General features: G+C 43.4%; 1 protein-coding gene and 1 long non-coding RNA gene across 12 annotated transcripts in view; one reads left to right on the top strand and one right to left on the bottom strand.

The window, feature by feature from the left end:
- VSIG4 (V-set and immunoglobulin domain containing 4) overlaps nucleotides 1–22323 on the bottom strand; it is a 47057-nt gene that overhangs the window by 1848 nt on the left and 22886 nt on the right. For 3 of the 11 annotated variants that reach the window (XM_056539910.1, XM_056539911.1, XM_056539913.1), the window contains 7 exons: nucleotides 19021–19074; nucleotides 8101–8166; nucleotides 5374–5430; nucleotides 4483–4548; nucleotides 3578–3736; nucleotides 1513–1614; nucleotides 1258–1279 (listed from right to left, as the gene is read on the bottom strand). In XM_056539910.1, the coding sequence (XP_056395885.1) occupies nucleotides 1258–1279; nucleotides 1513–1614; nucleotides 3578–3736; nucleotides 4483–4548; nucleotides 5374–5430; nucleotides 8101–8166; nucleotides 19021–19074 (526 nt within the window). The remainder of the gene's footprint in view (nucleotides 1–1257; nucleotides 1280–1512; nucleotides 1615–3577; nucleotides 3737–4482; nucleotides 4549–5373; nucleotides 5431–8100; nucleotides 8167–19020; nucleotides 19075–22323) is intronic. The other 8 variants (XM_056539912.1, XM_056539917.1, XM_056539920.1 and 5 more) reach the window with 6 other exon arrangements.
- Nucleotides 66–22323, top strand: part of LOC130291303 (uncharacterized) — a 66956-nt gene continuing 44698 nt past the window's right edge. The window contains exons 1-2 of the long non-coding RNA XR_008847877.1: nucleotides 66–225; nucleotides 20835–20902. This is a non-coding gene — a long non-coding RNA (uncharacterized LOC130291303). The remainder of the gene's footprint in view (nucleotides 226–20834; nucleotides 20903–22323) is intronic.

Below are 22323 nucleotides of genomic sequence, written 5' to 3'. Positions count from 1 at the left end.
TGATTGGTTGCTATGGGCAACTGCACCACTCTTCCTCCACACAGGTTTTTATAAATCTCCCCCAATGTGTACAGACAACAGAGATCGTCGAGACGATCTGTTGAAGTTCCTGAACGGAAAGAAACAGCTGTCATCGGTTAACGCACTAGTGTTCGGCATCCCGGTGTGGCGTGGAGCCGCTTTGCCTGCATGTCCCAGTAATAAACACGAAGTTACAACAACGTGGTGAGTTGCCTGTACTTTCTTCTCTAATATACGGATTTGAATTCACCTTGTTACTACTATAGTACATGAGCACCACCACACGAAGATACGCTGCTAGCTAGAGTGTGAACATAGACCATTCAAGGGAGAGCATAGAGGGAGAGCAGTGCCAGCACTTCACTTTCTGTATGGAAGCCTTCTAAATATGATTAAATTGACAACTGGGTGTCATTAGTTGGGGGTTTGCCTCTGTGCAATTAGCGTTGACCATTCAACACTGTATAGAGGCACACCTCTTTGACTATAATAACGGTAATATTTAGTTCTCAACAAATGTTTGAGGGGAATAATAAAAAAAAATGCACAGTATAGTTATAACAAAGGAGGCTCCAGAATTCTTATTTCATAAGGAATGCAAGTGTCTACTAAAACAGACATGTCAAGTGGTTCCTGCTGGGAGACATCAAGGGAAAGAATTGTCCATTATGGCCAGGATGGCAGGGAGTAGCCAACCTACTTGACTTTATGCCCCATTTCTGGCTCGTCTTTAAACTTTAATTTTTCTAAAGTGCTGCAGCGTCTCAGAGTAATTGCTAGTGCACACTAGAGAATTTCTGAGTGGAGAATTTTTGCTTTTGGAAATTCCAGTGCAGCAGCTTCCAATTGTTTTCCATGGGATTCTGCTGCACCGTACACAATGCAGAATTTCTGGACTCCATACTCTTTCGGTGGAATCCGCTTCAAAATGCATTTCAGTCAATGTCCTAGTGCTGACTGATTCAGGCAGTGCCTGCTGCGGGTGAAATATTCTGTATTGTTAATGGACCCTAAACATACCTCCTTGTAATGAGGGAGCCTGTGCCTATTTATGCTCTCATGGTTCAGGCAACACGAAGCACCAGGCAGGTTCCCTCCACTATCCTGATGAATGCAAGATAGGTCAGAGAAGACATTTGAAAATTAAAATAGCCAAAACCTTTTAAGGTAAATGTTACTGTTTTATTACAATACTGTTCATAGATACTTAGGTTATAGGTTAGAATGTACACTTACGTGGATAATTCATATTTGTAACCTAAAGAAATAGAAACAGATTGCTCTTTAATATCAAAACACATATAGAAACAACATTTCAGAATAATATTTAGAATTGTCAACCCTGATAGCCTACATTAGTGTTAGAGCATACAGCACAGAGATACAGTAGATGATAGATAGATAGATAGATAGATAGATAGATACATAGATAGACAGATGATATTGAGCACATAATCATATTTAGTATTTATAATACATTTAAAAATTTACCCTTTGTTTTCCTATGTTTGATGACAAGGACAATAACTACAGCAATGATGCTCAGAACACATATAATAATGGCTATCAGTATAATTAATGGTATCCTAAAACCTGCAAAAAAAAGATAAAGAGACATGAATCAGTTATGGAGAAATGCAAAGAATAATACTGTTCATTACCCCCAGTTGCTTCTGTCCATCCTTCTCTCTGTATTTGAACCCTTGGAACAGACCCCAGAAATTAATCTGTATTCCGTATATACTCGAGTATAAGCCGAGTTTTTCAGCACGATTTTTTGTGCTGAAAACGCCCCCCATCGGCTTATACTCGAGTGAACTCTCAGCCTATCAATCCCATCTCAGTGGTCTTCAACCTGCGGACCTCCAGCTGTTGCAAAACTACAACTCCCAGCTTGAAGACCACTGCGGCCTTCGTCATCATTCAGCCCCCCCCCTTTTGTTTTGTACTCACCTCCCCTCGGCGGGAAGTTAGGGTGAGCTGGTACGGCCCATCTATGCTGCAGGGACCATTAGTCCATTAGATGGTTAGTCATTAGGGGCTGTCCATTTTCACAGTGGGGCCCTCTTCTCCGCTCCGGGCCCGGCCCCGGACTAGTGACGTTGCCTTGACGATGACGCACAGGGACGTTGCGCATGAACGTGCCTGTGCGTCGTTGTCAAGACAACGTCACTAGTCCGGGGCAGGCCCGAAGCATGGAGAAGAGGGCCCCCCCGGTGAAAATGGACAGCTCGCAACGGCTAACCATCTCCACCGGACGGTCCCTGCAGCATAGATGGCCCGGACCAGCTCACCCTTACTTCCCGCTGAGGGGAGGTGAGTACAAAACAAAAGGGGGGGGCTGGATGATGACTAAGGCCGCATTGCTCTTCAACCTGCAGACCTCCAGAAGTTTCAAAACTACAACTCCCTGGGAGTTGTAGTTTTGCACTGATGAAGGGATTGACAGGCGGTGATGATGAAGGGGGCGGGTGATGACGGGGGTCTGGATGATGACATGGGGGGATGATGTATGTCCCACCCTAGGCTTATAGTCGAGTCAATTACTTTTTTTTTTCTGGGTTTTTGGGGTGAAATTAGGGGCCTCGGCTTATATTTGGGTTGGCTTATACTCGAGTATATATGGTATTTATTTGAGGTTGTATGGATTCTCATTAATATCGATGCTCAGCTCGGCCTTTTAGGATCTTGAGCAACCTATCTAACCTTCCATCTATAAGGGGAGGTTAGGGCATGAATAGATGAATATTATAGTGTACCTGCAAATTCCACTCTACATTGTTGCCTATGTCCTAATTCACTAGTATTACCAATGATGTTTCCTGTAGGATGCAGGATGACCAAGCTTGTGTCAGTGCTGCTAAATGTTGAAGCTCCAAAACCTGTACGCTAGAGAAATACTTAGCCAAATGCTCTGTTCTAAAGTACATTTACAAGCAATTGCTAAATAAAAATGTAGTCTGATGGAGGAGAGTAGCCCTAAGATATCAAAGTCTGATAGCACTGGTTATTGCCCATGGCATGTCTTTGTTTAAAGCAGTCCACTAAATGCATAAGTAGAGCACTCCTGACACTTCTGTCTCTTCTCCCTATTGACCAATGAACAGTTGTTGGAGATGGAAGGGTATATTGCATACTGATTTATACTTTAGTTCAATGGGAGTTACATGAATCGCTACGCTATGAGCTCCCTCTACTGGCTGCTGCTGGCAGAAAGAACTTGATAATATTACTACATAACTCCTTTGGATTGACTGTACTATCACGAAATTCATCATCCAAATGAGAGTTTTTCTACAAAAGAACAGGTTATTACTTTAGGACATGTAGAAATGTTTGTTGTAGTAGATAAGTATAGTTGTGGGGAAGTAGCGACATTTCTATATCTCTTCTGACACTCTGTTTACTGCCTATAAATATTACACCCCCCACCTTCCTGATGACACAAATATTTTACAGAAGCTACCACAGAAATCTAATTTTATCTGTAATTTTATCCTATCTTGACTGTATTTTATTGACTTTGCACTACTAGTATAGTAAGAGTGTACATTACCTTCCTTTTGAGGAATTGGTACATTGGTATAAAATATATTCGTATTATAGAAGGCTATCACAGTTGTGCTTTCATGACATTCCTTAATAGTTGTAGGTTCAGCTCTTTCCATTGGACTGACTGTACTATCACGAAATTCATCATCCAAATGAGAGTTTTCTACAAAAGAACAGGTTGTTACTTCAGGACACATACACATACACTCTATACATTATACATATCTCAGCATGATAGGCCATCAAATGTACAAATATACTAGAGAATGTATGTCCGGCACTGCTAATATAGGAGACTGCAATGAGCGGCGTCAATACGGCTGATGGTGTACCAATGGAGCGTGCATGTGAAAATTCTCCGAGTGGAGGTGCAGAGTTCCCAAAGATAGCAGTATACAAATGTGGCACAATGGAGATAGGATGGAAAACGCACTCACCACTTGCTTCATCGGATGAAAATGTCTTTATTACAGCGTGTACATCATAAAATCTTCTGACACTTGCTTCAGGTACAAACGTGCACAGGGAGCTAAAGTTGGACACAGGCAGGGGGCGGCAACTAGTTTCGTGCACGTGGGTGCCTCCTCTGGCTCTTCCTCGCCCATGTGCGCGAAACTAGTTGCCGCCCCCTGCACGCCCCCTGCCTGTGTCCAACTTTAACTCCCTGTGCACGTTTGCACCTGAAGCAAGTGTCAGAAGATTTTATGATGTACATGCTGCAATAAAGACATTTTCATCCGATGAAGCAAGTGGTGAGTGCGTTTTCCATCCTATCTCCATTAGGCCATGAAATGTACTGCATTTGTAAGCTCTATTGTGGCCATGTTAAAACAGAATGTGTATGTATTTATAGGCTGTTGGCATCAGTCTATACCCTCCTAAAATGAGATAAACTATACAGTCACTTACTTGTCTCCAGTTCTTTATGGGTTGTTGTAATGATATTTCCTTTGGGGTTTTCAGTTGTAGGTTTAGCTAAGATAAAAATCACAAATGTAGATTATTCTTACGAGCAATATTCTGCTGTCTCCATTACAAGCAGGCAAAGTGTATAAGCAGAAAGACCTAAAAGGCAAGACTTTAGCGCACTAAAATAGCATATACATGATATAATGCTTGTGCTAACATGAAATGATGCAAGTGACAGAAATTAAGAAACTAAGCTAAGGTGAACTTGTATAGTGAATCCGGGTCTTCACCCATTTGATATATATGGTGCAAAATGTTTCTGCAGCACATGGAAATGTTGTTATTATTATGCTGAAACTGTACACAACATTTATACAATATTTAACATGAACTTCTTCGCCAGACAAAATCAACTTGTGGATTTTCACAATTAAAATGCATCTCTACACAACCAACAAGTAGTAATACGGTGAAATGGCAAATTACAGCTCCAAGTCATGACATTGTATGATCCCCATGACAGCTGTCCCAGAGGCTGTCACCCAAAGCTCTTGAATGGGAAATCTGCCTACGAAGAAATACGTATACCAACTGTCCTAATTATTACAGAACGGTCCTGTTAATTAATCCACAAAGAGCATTTATGAGTTTAAGCTCATTTACAGTATAATATACAGTAAATGAGCGTTTCTGTCATCTTAAGGCATTACTGAATACTAAAATGTTGCTAAAATGTACTTTACTCTTCTGTAAATATAAAGAGGAAAGCTGAAGCTCATGCAGCAAACACATGAAATATAAAAAGCAGCCAAAGACTGAAACCAATTTACAGTAACAGACAAATAAATTGCTACATAAACAAACAGTGGTTTCTTTCTACAAACAATATACTTGTGCTGATGTCAGGTTCTTCTGTAGCCGTGATGTCCCCAAATGATTCTGGATTTGCTGCGATACCAAAACATATCATTTATGTAAATGTTTCCTATTCATATTTTTATGGCTGTAGTAGCTACATTGTAACACAGACACATAGACACATTATCACTCCTTCTGACAGTCTTCTTTAGACTTTAGACTGCTCCTTTGGCAGTTTTTCACAAAGGTGGCTTTCTTGAATTTTGTTGGGCACCATGAAAGAAAAACGTGCAGAATCGGTACCCAAGGCATATATTTATAGTAAGGGAATTAATTCTGTATGTAGAAAAACTATATTTTATTTAACTAAAGAGCCAGCGAAAAGCAATAATGAAAAAGGGGTAAGATCATATATGAATTTAATTTGGATATAAAAAAAAATATGAATACGTTATTACTGTTTAATTAATTTTGTGATGTTCGTTCTGGGATTGTAAACCTAGGTTATAGGTTTGCAGGTTGCAGGTGGTTGTATATAATGTTTATTGTTTGAAGGGGTACTCCACTGGTCCATGTTCCGGCTGCATTTCGAACATTTAGTTCTGAACGCTGTGCTCATGCTGCGAGAGTCGGACATGCCCCCGCGCGACATCAGGCCATGCCTCCTCAATGCAATTCTATGAAAGGGGGCATGATGGCCACTGCACCCCCTCCCATAGACTTGCATGAAGGGGGCGTGGCCTGTCATCATGAGGGGGCGTGACCGCCCCCCACAGCACGGGCACAGCATTCGGAACTAAAGGTTCTGAACAGAGCTGGAACACTGGTCAGTGGAGTACCCCTTTAATTTTGTGTTCTAAATATTTTTTTTTATAAATATCATTTATTTTTCCCTGTTTTGTACACGTACATATTCATTTTTTAATCAGTTGGGATGCGGGTATTCTGATTGTGACGGGAGACGGGCAATAAGAAGGGACAGGGACCGGGCAATAAGAGGACTATAGGAAAGATATTATAATAATAATATGTAAGGACATAATAATAGTATAATTTTCTTTTTCCTCTATTATTCATTTTTTGTTCTAATATTAATTGGGTTTTAACTTTATTTTTGTTTAAGGTACAGGTAACATTCATTCTATTAATATGTCCTCAAATATCATTAATATACACATATATATATATATATATATATATATATATATATATATATGATTAGATATCCTTTCTTTAGTCCTCTTGTTGCCCGATCCCTGTCCCTTCTTATTGCCTGTCTCCCATCACAACCTGAATACTTGCATCCCGAATCAATAAAAAATGTATATTGAAGTGTACAAAATAGGACAAAGTAAATGCTAATTGTACAAAACATATTTTACAAGAAATTAAAACAATGAAAAATATATACAACCACCCACAACCCACAAACCTAAACCTATACCCTAGGTTTACAATCCCAGAAAGAACATCATAGAATTAATTAAACATTAATAACATAAAACATACACAGAAATCTTTAATCATTTATTAATTTTTCAATATCCAAATTTAATTCATATATGATCTTACCCCTTTTTCATTATTTTTCCCCACTGGCTCTTTGATGTCCCTGCCTGCTCTCAAAAATCCTTCTTCCACCTAAAATAAAATTTTGTTTTCCTACATACAGAATTCGTTCCTTAGCTATCAATAAATGCCTTAGGTACCACTTCTGTTTTTTTTTTCATTGTACCAAACTAAATTGTCATAAGATGCCTATGTACATCCCTTATTTCAATCTGTTAAGTCCAAGAAAGAAAGAAAAACGCTTTCAGAAATGCCCAATGTTAAAACCCACATGGCGTTTTTTATGGCGTTTTTTTTTTTTTTTTTACTCCCATAGACTTCTATGGAAGAAAAACACCAAGAGTTTTCTGGAAAAACGCCATAGTTTCAAAATGCTGGTGTTTTTTTTTTTTTTTTTTAATCGCCCACAGAGTGAAAAAAAAACGCAAAACCAAAAAAAGCCACGTGGATATAGCATTTTGCAATTCCTTGTTGAATTGTAGCAAAAATCTGGCTGCAGTGTTTTTGCCCAGAAAAATGCCATGCAGCTGATCTGGCAATTTTGGGCCGTTTTTTACAAAAAAAAATTTAAGTAGAAACTTATCCTTTCCATGGCGGCATATCAATATGAAAGCTGGTTACAATTACATCTGGTGATTTAGACTGAACTTCATTGTGGTGTTCAAACAAGAACACAACAATGGCCCAAATGAAATTCTTTGCTTTCATTGTTTTTTTCTTATGCCGGGTTCACACAGCCTTTTGGATCCTATCTTTCCAAGCATATTTTTAATTTGCATCTATATTTTTCCCTTAGGTTACTTTTCTTCTGTGACTTTAAATTTCAGTTATATTTTTGTTACAATGATGCTTTGGACTGGGTTCACACTGTGTAAAAGTTTGGCGCCTGTTTTTTTATGCGCCAGTTTGCAAATATGTAGCGTGTCACTTGTTTTTGCAGACGCAAATAAGTATGATTGCTTTTGAAGTGATTGATGTGTACAATCACTTTCCTATAGACTTCCATAGAGAACATTATTACAGATGCAAAATATCTGTGATTTTGCAGAAAGTTTTAAAATAAGTACACCTGGATATACTGTGTGTGAACATAACGGAATGGATGAAACTTCATACAGACACCTCCATGCATTAGTCAATGGATGCTCACTTTTGCCGCTACCACCTGATTTAAGCATTGCAATCACTTACTTGTCTCCAGTTCTTCATATGTTATTGTAATGATATTTTCTTTAGGGTTTTGAGTTGTAGATGTCACTAAGATGAAAGATTATAGTATTGGGATCTTATCATTATGAACAGCATTCTGCTGCCTCCAAACTAAAAAGACTCACAGTGTAAGCAGAGCGACCAATATGGCAAGACTTTAGCACACTATAATAGCATATCTACATTATATATATAATACTTGCGCTAACATGAAATAAAGCGTTCACATGACCAGCGACGGGAGTCACTAGGACGTGGAGACAGGGAACATGCAAATCGAGCCGGCGGGGCCCCACCTCCTGTGCACAAAGAGAATCTTACAGAGGACATATCTGCGGACCTACAGAACGGATTGTGCTAAGTGACCCATCTGACTCCTGTTCACCCCCACTATAATTATATTATATATTGGGTTTAGTGTGGGTGAACAGGCTGACAGTTTTCCTTTAAGTCTCTGTCGTACGATGGACCGTAGGGACTTATTTCGTGTGCATGTTCGGAGTTTTCCACACAATTACTAAACGTGATGTGAACTTGGCTTTTATTTTATACAGACTAAGGAACTGCAGTCATTGACCCTGATTATACTAGTGGAGTATAGTTTTCTTTGGGGTTTTTTTCCCAACAGATATTTTTCCATGGTATTTATTCATGTTTCCCTAGTTTTTGCACTTTTCCCTACGTTTTGCTTTTTTTTGTTTTTTTTTTGTTTTTTTTTTTTTGTTTTTGTTTTTTTTTTTGGTTTACACATGCTCTAAACTGTGGGGCTTTCCAAAGAAAGTAAGGCTGGGTTCACATCACGTTTTTGCCATACTGTTTACAATACGTTATTCGAAAGAAAACCGGATGGCAAAAAAAAAAAACGGATGGAACAGTATGTGAAAAAGTAAACCGTATGCATTTATAAACTGTATACTGTTTTTAAAAGTGCATACAGTTCCGTCCGTTTTTATTTAAAAAAAACATACGTTTTTGATAATTTTGTCCATTTTTAATGGGAGGGGTGTTGGGTGGGGACTTTAGGATGCAATTGCGCATGTGCAAAGTAAAAACCGTATACAGTTTCCCGTATGGAACTGTATACATGTGCATTTCCCATTGACATCCATGTTAAAAAAAACGTATGCGGTTGCAGTACGATTTTTAAACCGGAGACAAAAACATGGTAAACCACACAGGTTTTTTTTGTTTTTTTAAACGGACAGAACTGTATGCACTTTTAAAAACAGTATACAGTTTAAAAACGTATACGGTTTACTTTTTCCCATACTAATCCATCCGTTTTTTTGCCATACGGTTTTCTTTAGAAAAACAGATTGAAAACAGTATGGCAAAAACCTGATGTGAACCCAGCCTAAGGCTAGGTTCACACTAGGTTTTGTACTTACGGTTCCCGTATACGGCTGGGAGGAGGGGGCAGGGCTTAATCGCGGCGCCCGCACTCAGCCGTATACGGGAACCATATTTAATGCATGTCTATGAGCCAAGCGGAGTGAATTGCAGCCGCCGGTCGGCTGCGTTTTTGGCCGTATGCGGTTTGCTGACCACAGGCAAAAATGTGGTTGACCGCATTTTTGCCTGCGGTCGGGAAACCACATATGGCCGAAAACGCAGCCAACCGGCGGCTGCGGTTCACTCTGGTCAGCTCATAGACATGCATTAAATACGGTTCCCGTATACGGCTGAGTGCGGGCGCCGCGATTAAGCCCCGCCCCCCTCCTCCCAGCCGTATACGGGAACCGTAAGAACAAAACGTAGTGTGAACCTAGCCTTAGGCTGGGTTCACATCACGTTTTCTCCCATACAGGAGCGCATACGACAGGGGGGAGCTAAAACTGTATGCCTTTCTATGCGCTCCCGTATGTAATTCATTTCAATGAGCCGGCCGGAGTGAAACGTTCGGTCCGGTCGGCTCATTTTTGGGCCGTATGCGCTTTTACAACCGGACCTAAAACCGTTGTTGACCACAGTTTTAGGTCTGGGGAAAAGCGCATACAGCGCAAAAATTAGCCGATCGGACCGAACGTTTCACTCCGGCCGGCTCATTGAAATTAATTTCATACGGGAGCGCATAGAAAGGCATACGGGAGTGTGAGGTTTTAGCTCCCCCTGCCGTATGAGCTCCCGTATGGGAGAAAACGTGATGTGAACCAGCCCTTAAACAGATTTGTAAATTACTTTTATTAAAAAAAATCTTAATCTTTCCAGCACTTATCAGCTGCTAAAGTTAAGTTATTTTCTGTCTGACAATAGTGCTCTCTGCTGACACATCTGTCTGTCTCAGGAACTGTCCAGAGCAGGAGAGGTTTGCTATGGGAATTTGCTCGGACTCTGGACAGTTCCTAAGACAGACAGAGGTGTCAGCAGAGAGCACTGTTGTCAGACAGAAAAGAACAACTTAACTTCAGCAGCTGATAAGTACTGGAAGGATTAAGATTTTTTTTAATAGAAGTAATTTACAAATCTATTTAACTTTCTGGAGCCAGTTGATATAAAAAATAGTTTTTAACTGGGATATCTCTTTAAGTCCTGTTCCCCCAATCAAGGCAGAATAGTTAATTAGCATAATTAATGAATGAATTAATCTAAAAAGTATAAGAACCCCCCCCCCCCCAATGATACACTGACTCTGACGTATGCACTGACTGAGTTCGTATGCAGCAAACAAAATTTATTAGGACGGGATCTCTGTGCTGCCTATGGACTCCAGGAACCAAAATTTTCAGGTAAGTATGAAAACAAATTTGGTTGGTTCCTGGTCGTCCTACGGAAGCACAGTATGAGATCTGAGTAGCAATCATAAGGGTGGGTTAATTAGTTATTTTTCATTTTTTCCAGCACTGTTTTGATAAAGGCTGAGCTGTGTGTCAGGTCTAGTCTGTAGTGTTTGACGAATGTAGAAGGATTCTTTCACGTGTCCGCCCTGCAGATTTCATGTAGCAGAACATAACAGACTTCAGCCCATGAAGCAGATGTGGCTCTGGTTGAGTGTGCCTTAAAGGGGTAATCCGTCCCTAGACATCTTATCCCCTATCCAAAAGATAGGGGATAAGATGTCTGATCGAGGGGGTCCCACCACAGGGGAACCCCGCAATCTACCTGCTGCACCTAGCGTTCGTTTAGAGCATAGGATGCAGCGCCGGAGGCCGTCATGCCTCCTCCCATAGACTTGCATTGAGGGGGTGCGGCGGCACGAGGGGGCCATAACCGTGATGGCCACAAGCCTTCGGCCTTCTTCGCCAGTTGTCCGGCATGGAGCGAAGTTCGCTCCGTGCTCCGGATGTCTGGGGTGCCGCAGCCAAGATTGCAGGGGTCCCCACCGGCGGGACCCCCTGGATCAGACATCTTATCCCCTATCCTTTGGATAGGGGATAAGATGTCTAGGGGCAGACTACCCCCTTTAAGGCCTGAAGGAGGATTTAATTCTTCTTGTGAGTAGACAAATAAAATGGTAGTCTTAATCCAGTTTGTGATCGTGGACTTCGCCGCATTTTGGCCTACTTGCCTTCCTGTGGAGAAATAAATTCTCTGCTTTTCTGACTGGTAAGGTTCTTTCAGTATAACAGAGTACAGATCTCCTGACATCAAGAGAAGGATTTCCTGTTGCATCTGATAAACCACTTCCATCTGTTCTAGGAGATCAGGAACTTTGGGAAATATCCACACATTGTTCCTGGCTAGGGACATTTCCTGGGTTAACCAAGCACGCTGAGGCCAGATAGGATAGGCATAAATGAACTTGTCAAGTTCAATGCCAGGCCATCTAGATGACATGGAGTGTGATCCTTGTTGGGTGAACAAAAGTTTTTAAGCTTGCTGTTGAATTTCGTGACAAACACATCCATCTCCAGAAGTCCAAATTGGAATAATCTGCTGGAACATCATGGAGCTCAATGCCAACTCAGCCGGGTGAATCTGTTGTCTGCTCAGAAGATCTGCTTTTATGTACAGAGATCCCTTGATATGAACTGCTGATAAGCTCTTCAGGTTCTTCTCTGCCCAACTGAAGATGGCCTTGCACTCCTTCATCATACCTCTCGACCTCGTTCCTCCTTGTTTGTTGAGGTAAGACACCTTGGGGAGATTGTTCGATTTTATCAGGACTTCCTTCCCTCTTAGGTGTGGCGCAAGTTGGTACAATGCCAGTTTGACAGCTTTTAGTTGTTTCTGATTTGAGGAAAGATTTTTATTTTTTGGTTAAGGACCAACCTCCTTGTATATAGATTTGTGCCTTAACCAGATTTTCAGGCGACCCCTTTTTCGGTTTTTATCAATGACCTTCCTTTCGAAAGATGATCTGCAGCTATCCAGCATTGGAGATCCTGTACCACTTTTGATGTAATTTGCATGGGTGAGTCTACGGAATTGACATCCTGTTCCATGTTGACAGAATGAGGTCCTGGAGAAGCCTTAAATGTGCCCAGGGCCCTGCATCTATGGTGGACAAGAGGCACCCCAATGTTCTTATGGCTTGTTGAATTGAAACAAGCCAGTTGTGAAATAAGGCGTAGATCTCCTTTTTTATCTTGGCAGAATGAGGTCCAGGAGAAGCCTTAAATGTGCCTTTGCCCAGGGCCTTGCGTCTATGGTGGACGAGAGGCACCCCAATATTCTCATGGCTTGGTGAATTGAAACCACGGTTGTGGATGAGGGCGTAGGTCTCCTTCTTTATCTTTACAATGCGGGAGCTATCCGAAGTACTGTAACTCCAGTGGGAGGAACTGCACACCGAACGGAGCTACAGACAAATCACAAGAGCGCACAGACCTCCGGAGGGATAACTGGATGCCCATTCATGTCTATGGGAGGGGACGTAGCCTTCAGATAGGGGATAAGATGTTTTTTTTTACTGGAGTATCCCTTTAACCCCATACTGTGCTGCCGTAGGATGACCAGAAACCTGAAATCATAGCAATCTGACATTGTTATAACAAGCTACAGATTTCCCCGAAACATCAAATGGGTGAAATCTGTAGCTTGTTATAACAATGTCAGATTGCTATGTAACACATAGGTATGTTGCTGTGGAGGTGCCATGTATTTGCAGTGAGATTAATGAAGGAATTATATCACCCCTTGGGATGAACCCTTCAATATTCTCAAATTGCACACACTAGGGGAGATTTATCAATGTCTGCACCCGGTGATGACTGTAAAAGGTTAAAAATATTTTGCCTAATTTTACAATCTGCATTGGGAATGCCAAGTGGTTGAGAAGGGGTGTGTGGCTCGATTTGAAGGGGGCGTGACACCTGCATGCACCACATTTATTATACTTTAACAGGGAAGAGGGTAGTGTAAGCTGACTGCAGCTCAAGGCTAGCATAGAATTCTGAGGCTTGCAGGCCTTAGATGTGCAGGATTTACTGGCCCAGATTTACTATAGCAACTGTTACTATAACAAATGTGCCAGAATTTTGGTGCCATTTTAGCAAAACTCATGGCAAAAACCATCTGGCTGGGTTCACACCACGTTTTGTTAAATACGGTTCCCGTATACGGCTGGGAGGAGGGGGGCGGGGCTTAATCGCGGCACCCGCACTCAGCCATATTCGGGAACCGTATTTAATGCATGTCTATGAGCCGACCGGAGTGAACCGCAGCCTCCGGTCGGCTTCGTTTTCGGCCATATGCGGTTTCCCGACCGTAGGCAAAAACGCGGTCGACCACTCCGGTCGGCTCATAGACATACATTAAATACAGTTCCCGAATACGGCTGAGTGCGGGTGCCGCGAATAAGCCCCGCCCCCCTCCTCCCAGCCGTATACGGGAACCGAATTTAACAAAACGTGGTGTGAATCGAGCCTTACAGGGCTTCCACACCTTTTTGCCAAAAAAGTGTGACATTTTTTTTATACTATCAAAAAAGGCATATTTTTGCATGCAAATAAAATATGCCTGAAATACACGGTGTAAACCTAGCCTTAGACTGACAGGTTTTGATTATCTACCTCAAAGTGTTTTCTCTCAAAAATCTTTATGAATATGTGGAAAATGTTGCTTCCTCCATTACATGACCTGTTACAGAGGTGTTCACCCCTAGAAGCATTCCTAAAATATATAATCCTCACTAAGGCCCCATACAATATTACAAGCATAGACTACTATATCATTCTATACTTAAGTTAGAACAATATACTAGTGTATATCGGCTAGATAGTGGTCAAAAAATACCCTTAGGCCTCTGTGTCTGACAATGGACCCGGAGGGGTCATTTAGTGTGTACTTCAGGAGCTTTCCTGACAGATACTAAAACAGGATGTGAACTAGACCTTTATTTCATACAGACTAAGGAACTTTTATGCTATTTATATTAAAAAGGGCTATTTGTAGAATTTTGAGGTGTTCCCCAAAATACACTGCTCAAAATAATAAAGGGAACACTAAGATAACACATCTTAGATCTGAATGAATTAACTAATCTTATGAAATACTTTCGTCTTTACATAGTTGAAACAGCTGTCACGCCCCTTCCCATAGGCTTGCATTGAGGGGCGGAGCGTGATGTCACACAGGGGCGGAGGCGTGACATCACACGCCGTCTGCCCCGTGGTCGCCAGTAATCAGACCCGGAGCGAACATGCTCCGGAGACTGATTATAAATTGGGTGCAGCATGCAAAATCATGGGGGTCCCCAGCGGCGGGACCCCCTGCGATCAGGCATCTTATCCCCCATCCTTTTGATAGGGAATAAGATGTTTAAGCGCCAGAGTACCCCTTAAAGTGTTCCCTTTATTTTTTTGAGCAGTGTTGTGGTCAGGTTCTCTTGTAATAATGACGTCCACAGAAGATACAGAATTTGCTGTGATACCAAAATACACATAAAGTATGCAGATGTTACAGCTGTCCAAATTACATGGCATCATAAATCATGCTCACATTTTTACTCTATTCCTTAACAAGGTGACATACACATGTGAAAATTATTAAATTGACACAGTTACTTCAATAACACTTTGCATTAATTAGCAGTACCCTTAAGGGTAGGGTCACAAGTAGCCCATCCGCAACTTGTTTCCTGCAGCTGCAATTCTTCTCTCGGATTTTCTACAGTGGAATTCGGCAAGTAGAATTTCCGCAGCAGGAAATCTGCAAACAAATTATGTTGCTTATTATTGAAGTCAATGGGTTCCGATTGTAGATTTTCCACTACGGAAATTCTAATTGCGGAATTCCAGAGCAAAATTTTAGCAGTAGACAACCCCACTGAGGATGCACTACATGTGACCCTACCCTTATGTATTTCTAACATTTTCCCATTGTTTATGATGATTCAAATTCAAATTCAATGTGGTGTTCGTACAAAATAAGACAAAGCTTTGCTTTTATTGCTTTTATCTAGGTTATGTTCCCTGTATTTGCGCTTGCAGTATGTGGACAAAACCACACATGCAGTGGCCAATTTTGTCGATAGGACCCCTCAAAAGTGAAGTAAACTGTGCAGTATTAGCAGCAAAATGAGAGAAAACTCCAGGGCACAGTGCATAGACAAATGTGTAAAAAAAAGCAACCAAGGAGACTCCCTATACACAAGGCTTGGTAGTATACTGTCAGTAGCGGTGCTCAACAGCTTCTAATTGCAGACAAGTATATAATGTCCAAGTGATAAAAAAATGAGTAATAAAGTGGAGCACTCACCAAATCTAAAGGAGATTAATTTATTAGTCATCTTGATATGCTGAATAACTGTTACGCCGAGCACTCCGGGTCCCTGCTCCTCCCCGGAGCGCTCGCGGCGTTCTCCTGTCTGCAGCGCCCCGGTCAGACCCACTGACCGGGAGCACTGCACTGACACTGCTGGCTGCGATGCGATCCGCATTGCGGGACGCGCCTGCTCGCGGATCGCATCCCAATCTACTTACCTGTCCCAGTCCCCGGCTGTCACGTCCTGGCGCGCGTGGCTCCGCTCTCTAGGGCGCGCGCGCCAGCTCTCTAAGATTTAAAGGGCCAGTGCACCGCTAATTGGTGCCCGGCCCAATCAGTGTAATTAGCTCACCTGCTCCATGCCTATATTACCTCACTTCCCCTTCTCTGCATTGCCAGATCTTGTTGCCTTGTGCCTAGTGAAAGCGTTCCTGTGATTGCCTTACCAGTGTTTCCAGACCTTCTGCCGTTACCATTGACTACGAACCTTGCCGCCTGCCTCGACCTTCTGCTACGTCTGACCTCGCCTCTGTCTAGTCCTCCTATCCCACGCCACTCTCAGCGGTCAGCGAGGTTGAGCCGTTACCGGTGGATACGACCTGGTTGCCACCACCGCAGCAAGACCATCCCGCTTTGCGGCGGGCTCTGGTGAATACCAGTAGCAACTTAGAACCGGTCCACTAGTACCGTCCACGCCAATCCCTCGCTGACACAGAGGATCCACATCCAGCCTGCCGAATCCTAACAGTAGATCCGGCCATGGATCCCGCCGAGGTGCCACTGCCAAGTCTCGCTGACCTCGCCACCGTGGTCGCCCAACAAGGACAACAGCTGTCACAGTTGTCCGCCATGCTACAGCAGCTTCTGCCTCTACAGCAGCAACCATCTCCTCCGCCAGCTCCTGCATCTCCTCCGCAGCGAGTGGCCGCTCCTAGCCTCCGCTTGTCTCTGCCGGACAAATTTGATGGGGACTCTAAACTCTGCTGTGGTTTCCTGTCTCAATGTTCCCTACACTTGGAGATGTTGTCGGACCAATTTCCCACAGAACGGTCTAAGGTGGCTTTCGTAGTTAGTCTTCTGTCTGGAAAGGCCTTGTCATGGGCCACACCGCTCTGGGACCGCAATGATCCTGCCACAGCCACTGTCCAGTCCTTCTTCGCTGAAGTCCGTAGTGTCTTCGAGGAGCCAGCCCGGGCCTCCTCTGCCGAGACTGCTTTGCTGAACCTAGTCCAAGGAAGTTCTTCTGTAGGCGAATACGCCATCCAGTTTCGTACCCTCGCCTCTGAGCTAGCCTGGAACAACGAGGCCCTCTGTGCGACCTTCAAGAAAGGCTTATCCAGCAACATCAAAGATGTACTGGCCGCACGAGAAATTCCTACTAACCTGTCTGAACTTATCCATTTGGCCACCCGCATCGACATGCGTTTTTCTGAAAGACACCAGGAGCTCCTCCAGGAAAAGGACCTTGATCTCTGGGCACCTCTCTCCTGGAATCCTTTGCAATCTACCTCTGTGCCTCCCGCCGAGGAGGCTATGCAAGTGGATCGGTCTCGCCTGACCCATGAAGAGAGGTCTCGTCGCAGAGATAAAAATTTATGCCTGTACTGCGCTTGTACCGAACATTTCCTAGTGGACTGCCCTATTCGTCCTCCGCGTCTGGGAAACGCACGCACCCAGCTCATGTGGGAGTGGCGTCTCTTGGTGTGAAGTCTGCTTCTCCACGTCTCACTGTGCCCGTGCGGATTTCTCCTTCTGCCAACTCCTCCTTCTCAGCTGTGGCCTTCTTGTACTCTGGTTCTGAAGGAATTTTTATTTTGGCCTCTTTCGTTAATAGGTTCAGCATCCCAGTGACCCATCTCGTCAAGCCGCTCTACATTTCTTCTGTCAACGGAGTAAAATTGGACTGCACTGTGCGTTACCGCACAGAACCCCTGCTTATGAGCATTGGACTGCATCACGAAAAAATAGAATTTTCTGTTCTGCCCAACTGCACCTCTGAAGTCCTCCTCGGTCTGCCATGGCTCCAACGTCATTTTCCTACCCTTGACTGGACCACTGGGGAGATCAAAAATTGGGGTCCTTCTTGTCACAAACGATGCCTCACATCTGCTTCCACTTGTCTAACTCCTGAGGTTCCACCCATACCGGCCCCTCCCAAGGCTTACCAGGATATTTTCGGCAAAAAGCAAGCTGAGATTTTGCCTCCTCATAGCCCCCTTCCTGGTAACACTCTGCCCCGTGGCAAGCTTCACCCTCTGCCCCCCCTCCCCATTCCCACTTCTTCTGGATTGCCTGCCATTGATGAAGTTACCCAGGACTTCTCTATCATCCGGAAGGAAACTCAAGAGTCGCTCCCAATAGCCTTGTCTCGTATGAAGGGACAAGCAGACAAAAAGAGGGGGAGACCTAAGAGGGGGTACTGTTACGCCGAGCGCTCCGGGTCCCTGCTCCTCCCCGGAGCGCTCGCGGCGTTCTCCTGTCTGCAGCGCCCCGGTCAGACCCGCTGACCAGGAGCGCTGCACTGACACTGTCGTCGGCGATGCGATCCGCATAGCGGGACGCGCCTGCTCGCGGATCGCATCCCAATCTACTTACCTGTCCCGGTCCCCGGCTGTCACGTCCTGGCGCGCGGCTCTGCTCTCTAGGGCGCGCGCGCGCCAGCTCTCTAAGATTTAAAGGGCCAGTGCACCGCTAATTGGTGCCCGGCCCAATCAGTGTAATTAGCTCACCTGCTCCATGCCTATATTATCTCACTTCCCCTTCCCTGCATTGCCAGATCTTGTTGCCTTGTGCCTAGTGAAAGCGTTCCTGTGATTGCCTTACCAGTGTTTCCAGACCTTCTGCCGTTACCATTGACTACGAACCTTGCCGCCTGCCTCGACCTTCTGCTACGTCTAACCTCGCCTCTATCTAGTCCTCCTGTCCCACGCCGCTCTCAGCGGTCAGCGAGGTTGAGCCGTTACCGGTGGATACGACCTGGTTGCTGCCGCCGCAGCAAGACCCTCCCGCTTTGCGGCGGGCTCTAGTGAATACGAGTAGGGGAGCGTGGCTGTGCAACAGCCGTTTCACACCAGTAAGGTCAAACCTTATCAGTATTGCATGTCGCACATCCACGTTCCCCCGCTCTGCTCTCGATCTTCCCACTTCGCTTGTGTGTTATTCATCATGTCAAATCTAAATCCTTTAGATTTGGTGAGTGCTCCACTTTGTTACTGTTTTTTCTCTCACTTGAACATTCTAAACTGTGCAGTCACTTACTTGTGTGTGCTGTTGTAATTATATTTTCATTAGGGTCTTCAGTTGTTGGTTTCGCTAAAACAAAAATATGTAGGTAGTTATTATTATGAGCAATTTTCTGGTGCCTCCAAAATGGGAAGGCTTGTAGTGGGGAGTTTATTAAGGCTGAAATTCTCTACTTTGGTTTAAAGCTAAAGCAAAATGTGCCAAATTTATTAGAGACGCAAGCCTCTTTACCACCTCAGGCCTCCTAGGCTGTCCAGAAATAAGGCATGTTTGAGAATGTCTAAGGAGTGCTGTAACAAACAACTGTGCATTTTTATCCGCAAGCAAAAATATAATATCCTATATGGTTTTTTAATTGCATTATGGTTTTTAAAAATCGATGTAAAATGTTTTAATAAACAATATTTTTTTTAATCATTTTTAGGAAATGAAATGTAATAAACAGTTAAAAGGCATATAAAATATTTTTGCGCAATTGAAACTTGCATAACATGTTTCACCTATTGTATGTGAAAAAAAACAAAAACCTATGTGCCATAATAATTCCCCCCCCCCCCTATTGTGTATTGACCTACAGAGCAAGACTTTAGCACACCGAAAGAACATTTAGACATGTTATAATAATGCTTGCATTAACATATAACAACGCAAGTAAAAGAAATTTGAAATTGAGACATACTGTATGGGGCTGCGCTCACACGCTAAGGAATGGCTGTGGATTTCTGGTGTGGGTTTCCCACTTCAGAGCCGCAGCGCATCACAGATTTATAAATTCATAGCATGGTCAGATCACTATGTAGTAAAAATAATCCTGAATTTTACCACTCATAGCACAATCTGTGAAAGAATCAATATGTAACACTAGGATCGATTAGCATAAACACAGGGCTACTCGGCGGCAGCTGTGTGATCACTGCCTCCGCGTAGCCCTGGGTGTATGCTGATCTGAGAATACACAGCATATTGGCCACTCCGCATAGTGAATTACGGTGCTTAAGTGATTCTTAGGACCGTACGCTAAATGTTGTCAAACTGTTCACAACACTTATACAGTATATTACATTAACTTCTATAACAGCTAAATCAGCAGGCGTATGTTCCCATTGAGAGAGATTTATCAAAACCTCTGCAGAGGAAGAGTGGTGCAGTTGTCCATAGCAACCAATCAGATTGCTTCTTTCATTTTCCACAGGCCTCTTTAGAGGCCTGTGGAAAATGAAAGAAGCGATCTGATTGGTTGCTATGGGCAACAACACCACTCTTCCTCTGCACAGGTTTTGATAAATCTCCCCCATTGAGCACACTTTTCATAGACATGCCTTAACGCAGCAAAAAAGGTAAAAGGACAAATTAAAACTCAAAGTCATCACATTTATCATGCCCATATGTCTCTCATGCACATGATTTAGCAGTGCCGGAGATGAGTGTGCCCTACCTTGAATAGTTCACAGTATGGAGGAACTGTGACATATTTATGGTCCCCTAATTCTAAAAAGCAGAGCACCACCTGTGTGCACAAGAAGGTTTCCATTCACTCGGTTTCATGCTCTAGTGTGTTTTTAACCATACGGACTTATGAACATCAATACAGCTGAGGTGCCGACTTTGTTCCTGTTTGACTCTAACTTTAATAGTATCTGTAATATGATTTTTATACATTTCCACAAGCAGGCCTATGCTATCAGTGGGCAAGATCGGAGATGACCCCTATGTTGGCTGTTTTATCCCTGCAGTCAATAGTGACCAATGCACCTCGATGGTTAGATGCCACATGGCAACCCCCTCTTTTCTTACAATCCTTTCCCATTTGCTTTTCCCCTCTCTTCTAGATCGCTTGTACAAGTCCCCTATGAAGGTGTGGTGTCCCGGTACTGGACATGGTCCTGTACCTTGTGTCGTAAGTCCCCATAATCAGAGTTCCTTCGTGCTGTTAGGATTCTCTTAGTGGGATAACCCTCAGTCGCCTCATAAATCTGTAATATGTTGTATATATTTAGAATATAAAGCTTATTTACAGGACCTTAGGTCATGTGATCTATAGTAAATGTGTTATGCTAAAGTTAAGGACCTTTCAGGTCATGTGATTTAGTCATGTGATGTACCACAATCCTTTGTGATAGGACTGACAGGTTAGGGAACCAATAAGCTTTGAGCCTGCCCCTTCAGATAAAAGGGTGCTGTGTCCAATCATTGCTCTCTTTCCCCCGGGATATGACAGCGAGCGGAGCTCTGTGCAAATCTACAAGACTAATTAGACCTGAAGCCTATCTCTTCAACTTCTTGATAACAGTGAGTCTACCTAACTCCAATTCAGCTAATTCTAGGTGACTACTGAACCTAAATCAAACCCCTAAATTCAGTGGAACAGTGTAAAGCAAACCTCAAAGCTTATTCCCTACAAGGTCCCAACCAACCTGTAAGGAGCCTAAAGTCTGGTCCTCTTGTAAAGACTGTTTGCTGATTGCATCCTGCTTAAAATCTGCAGTAAAGTTTCCTTCTGTTTATTACAATTCCGGTTGTGGACAATCCTTTATTCCTCCCTATCGTTCCTGGGACGGGTGGGGGTAGGATATATATGCAGAGGAACCCACAACCTGGTGTCACGACAGTTAAGGGTTAATGCTACACCCTTTCATCACTGCACAGCTACACCCTATTCACCCTGCATCCCCCAAGCTACCACAAAGGCTAAAAGCATGTTTAACAAAAGTTAAAAAACAAAAAGCTTTCAGAAAGCATAAAGAAAATAAATGTAACAAGTATAAAAAAACACTCTGCTTTTCCCATTTATCATATTAAACAAAATCAGTTTTATTATGGTCTTTACTCAGTTCTTGAAGCACGTTTGGCAGCGATTACAGCCTCCAGTCTTCTTTAAGTCACAAGGTTTGCACACCTGAATTCGGGGATATTCTGTCATTCTTCTCTGCAGATAATCTTAACAAAGATGTCTGGCGGTAAGAAACATATCTTGTGGATAAGGGTTAAATGTCTGATCACGGAGGGTCCAACCGCTGGGACCCCCCGCAATCTCTCGTACAGGGCTCCCAGCTCGACCCAGCTCTGCTCTGCTAGAGCGAGTTTTGTACCCAGGTTGTCAGCTATTCGAAGGACGCCCCCTCCTTTCATCTCTCTCCGGGAGAGGCAGAGACACGCAAACGCTGTGTCTCCGCCACTCTCATAGAGATAAACGGAGGGGAAGTGTTTCCACCAGCTGATGCTCTGGGTGCGAAACGTCCCTTCCTTGAGCAGAGTCGGGGCCCCATATGGGATATTGTGGGGTTCCCAGCTGTAGGACCCCTGCAACCATGCATTTAT

This window comes from Hyla sarda, chromosome 9 (assembly GCF_029499605.1).
Source record: "Hyla sarda isolate aHylSar1 chromosome 9, aHylSar1.hap1, whole genome shotgun sequence".
Classification (NCBI taxonomy): Eukaryota; Metazoa; Chordata; class Amphibia; order Anura; family Hylidae; genus Hyla; species Hyla sarda.
Note: the sequence above shows the minus strand (reverse complement) of the source record. Positions and strands in the feature narration are given on the sequence as shown.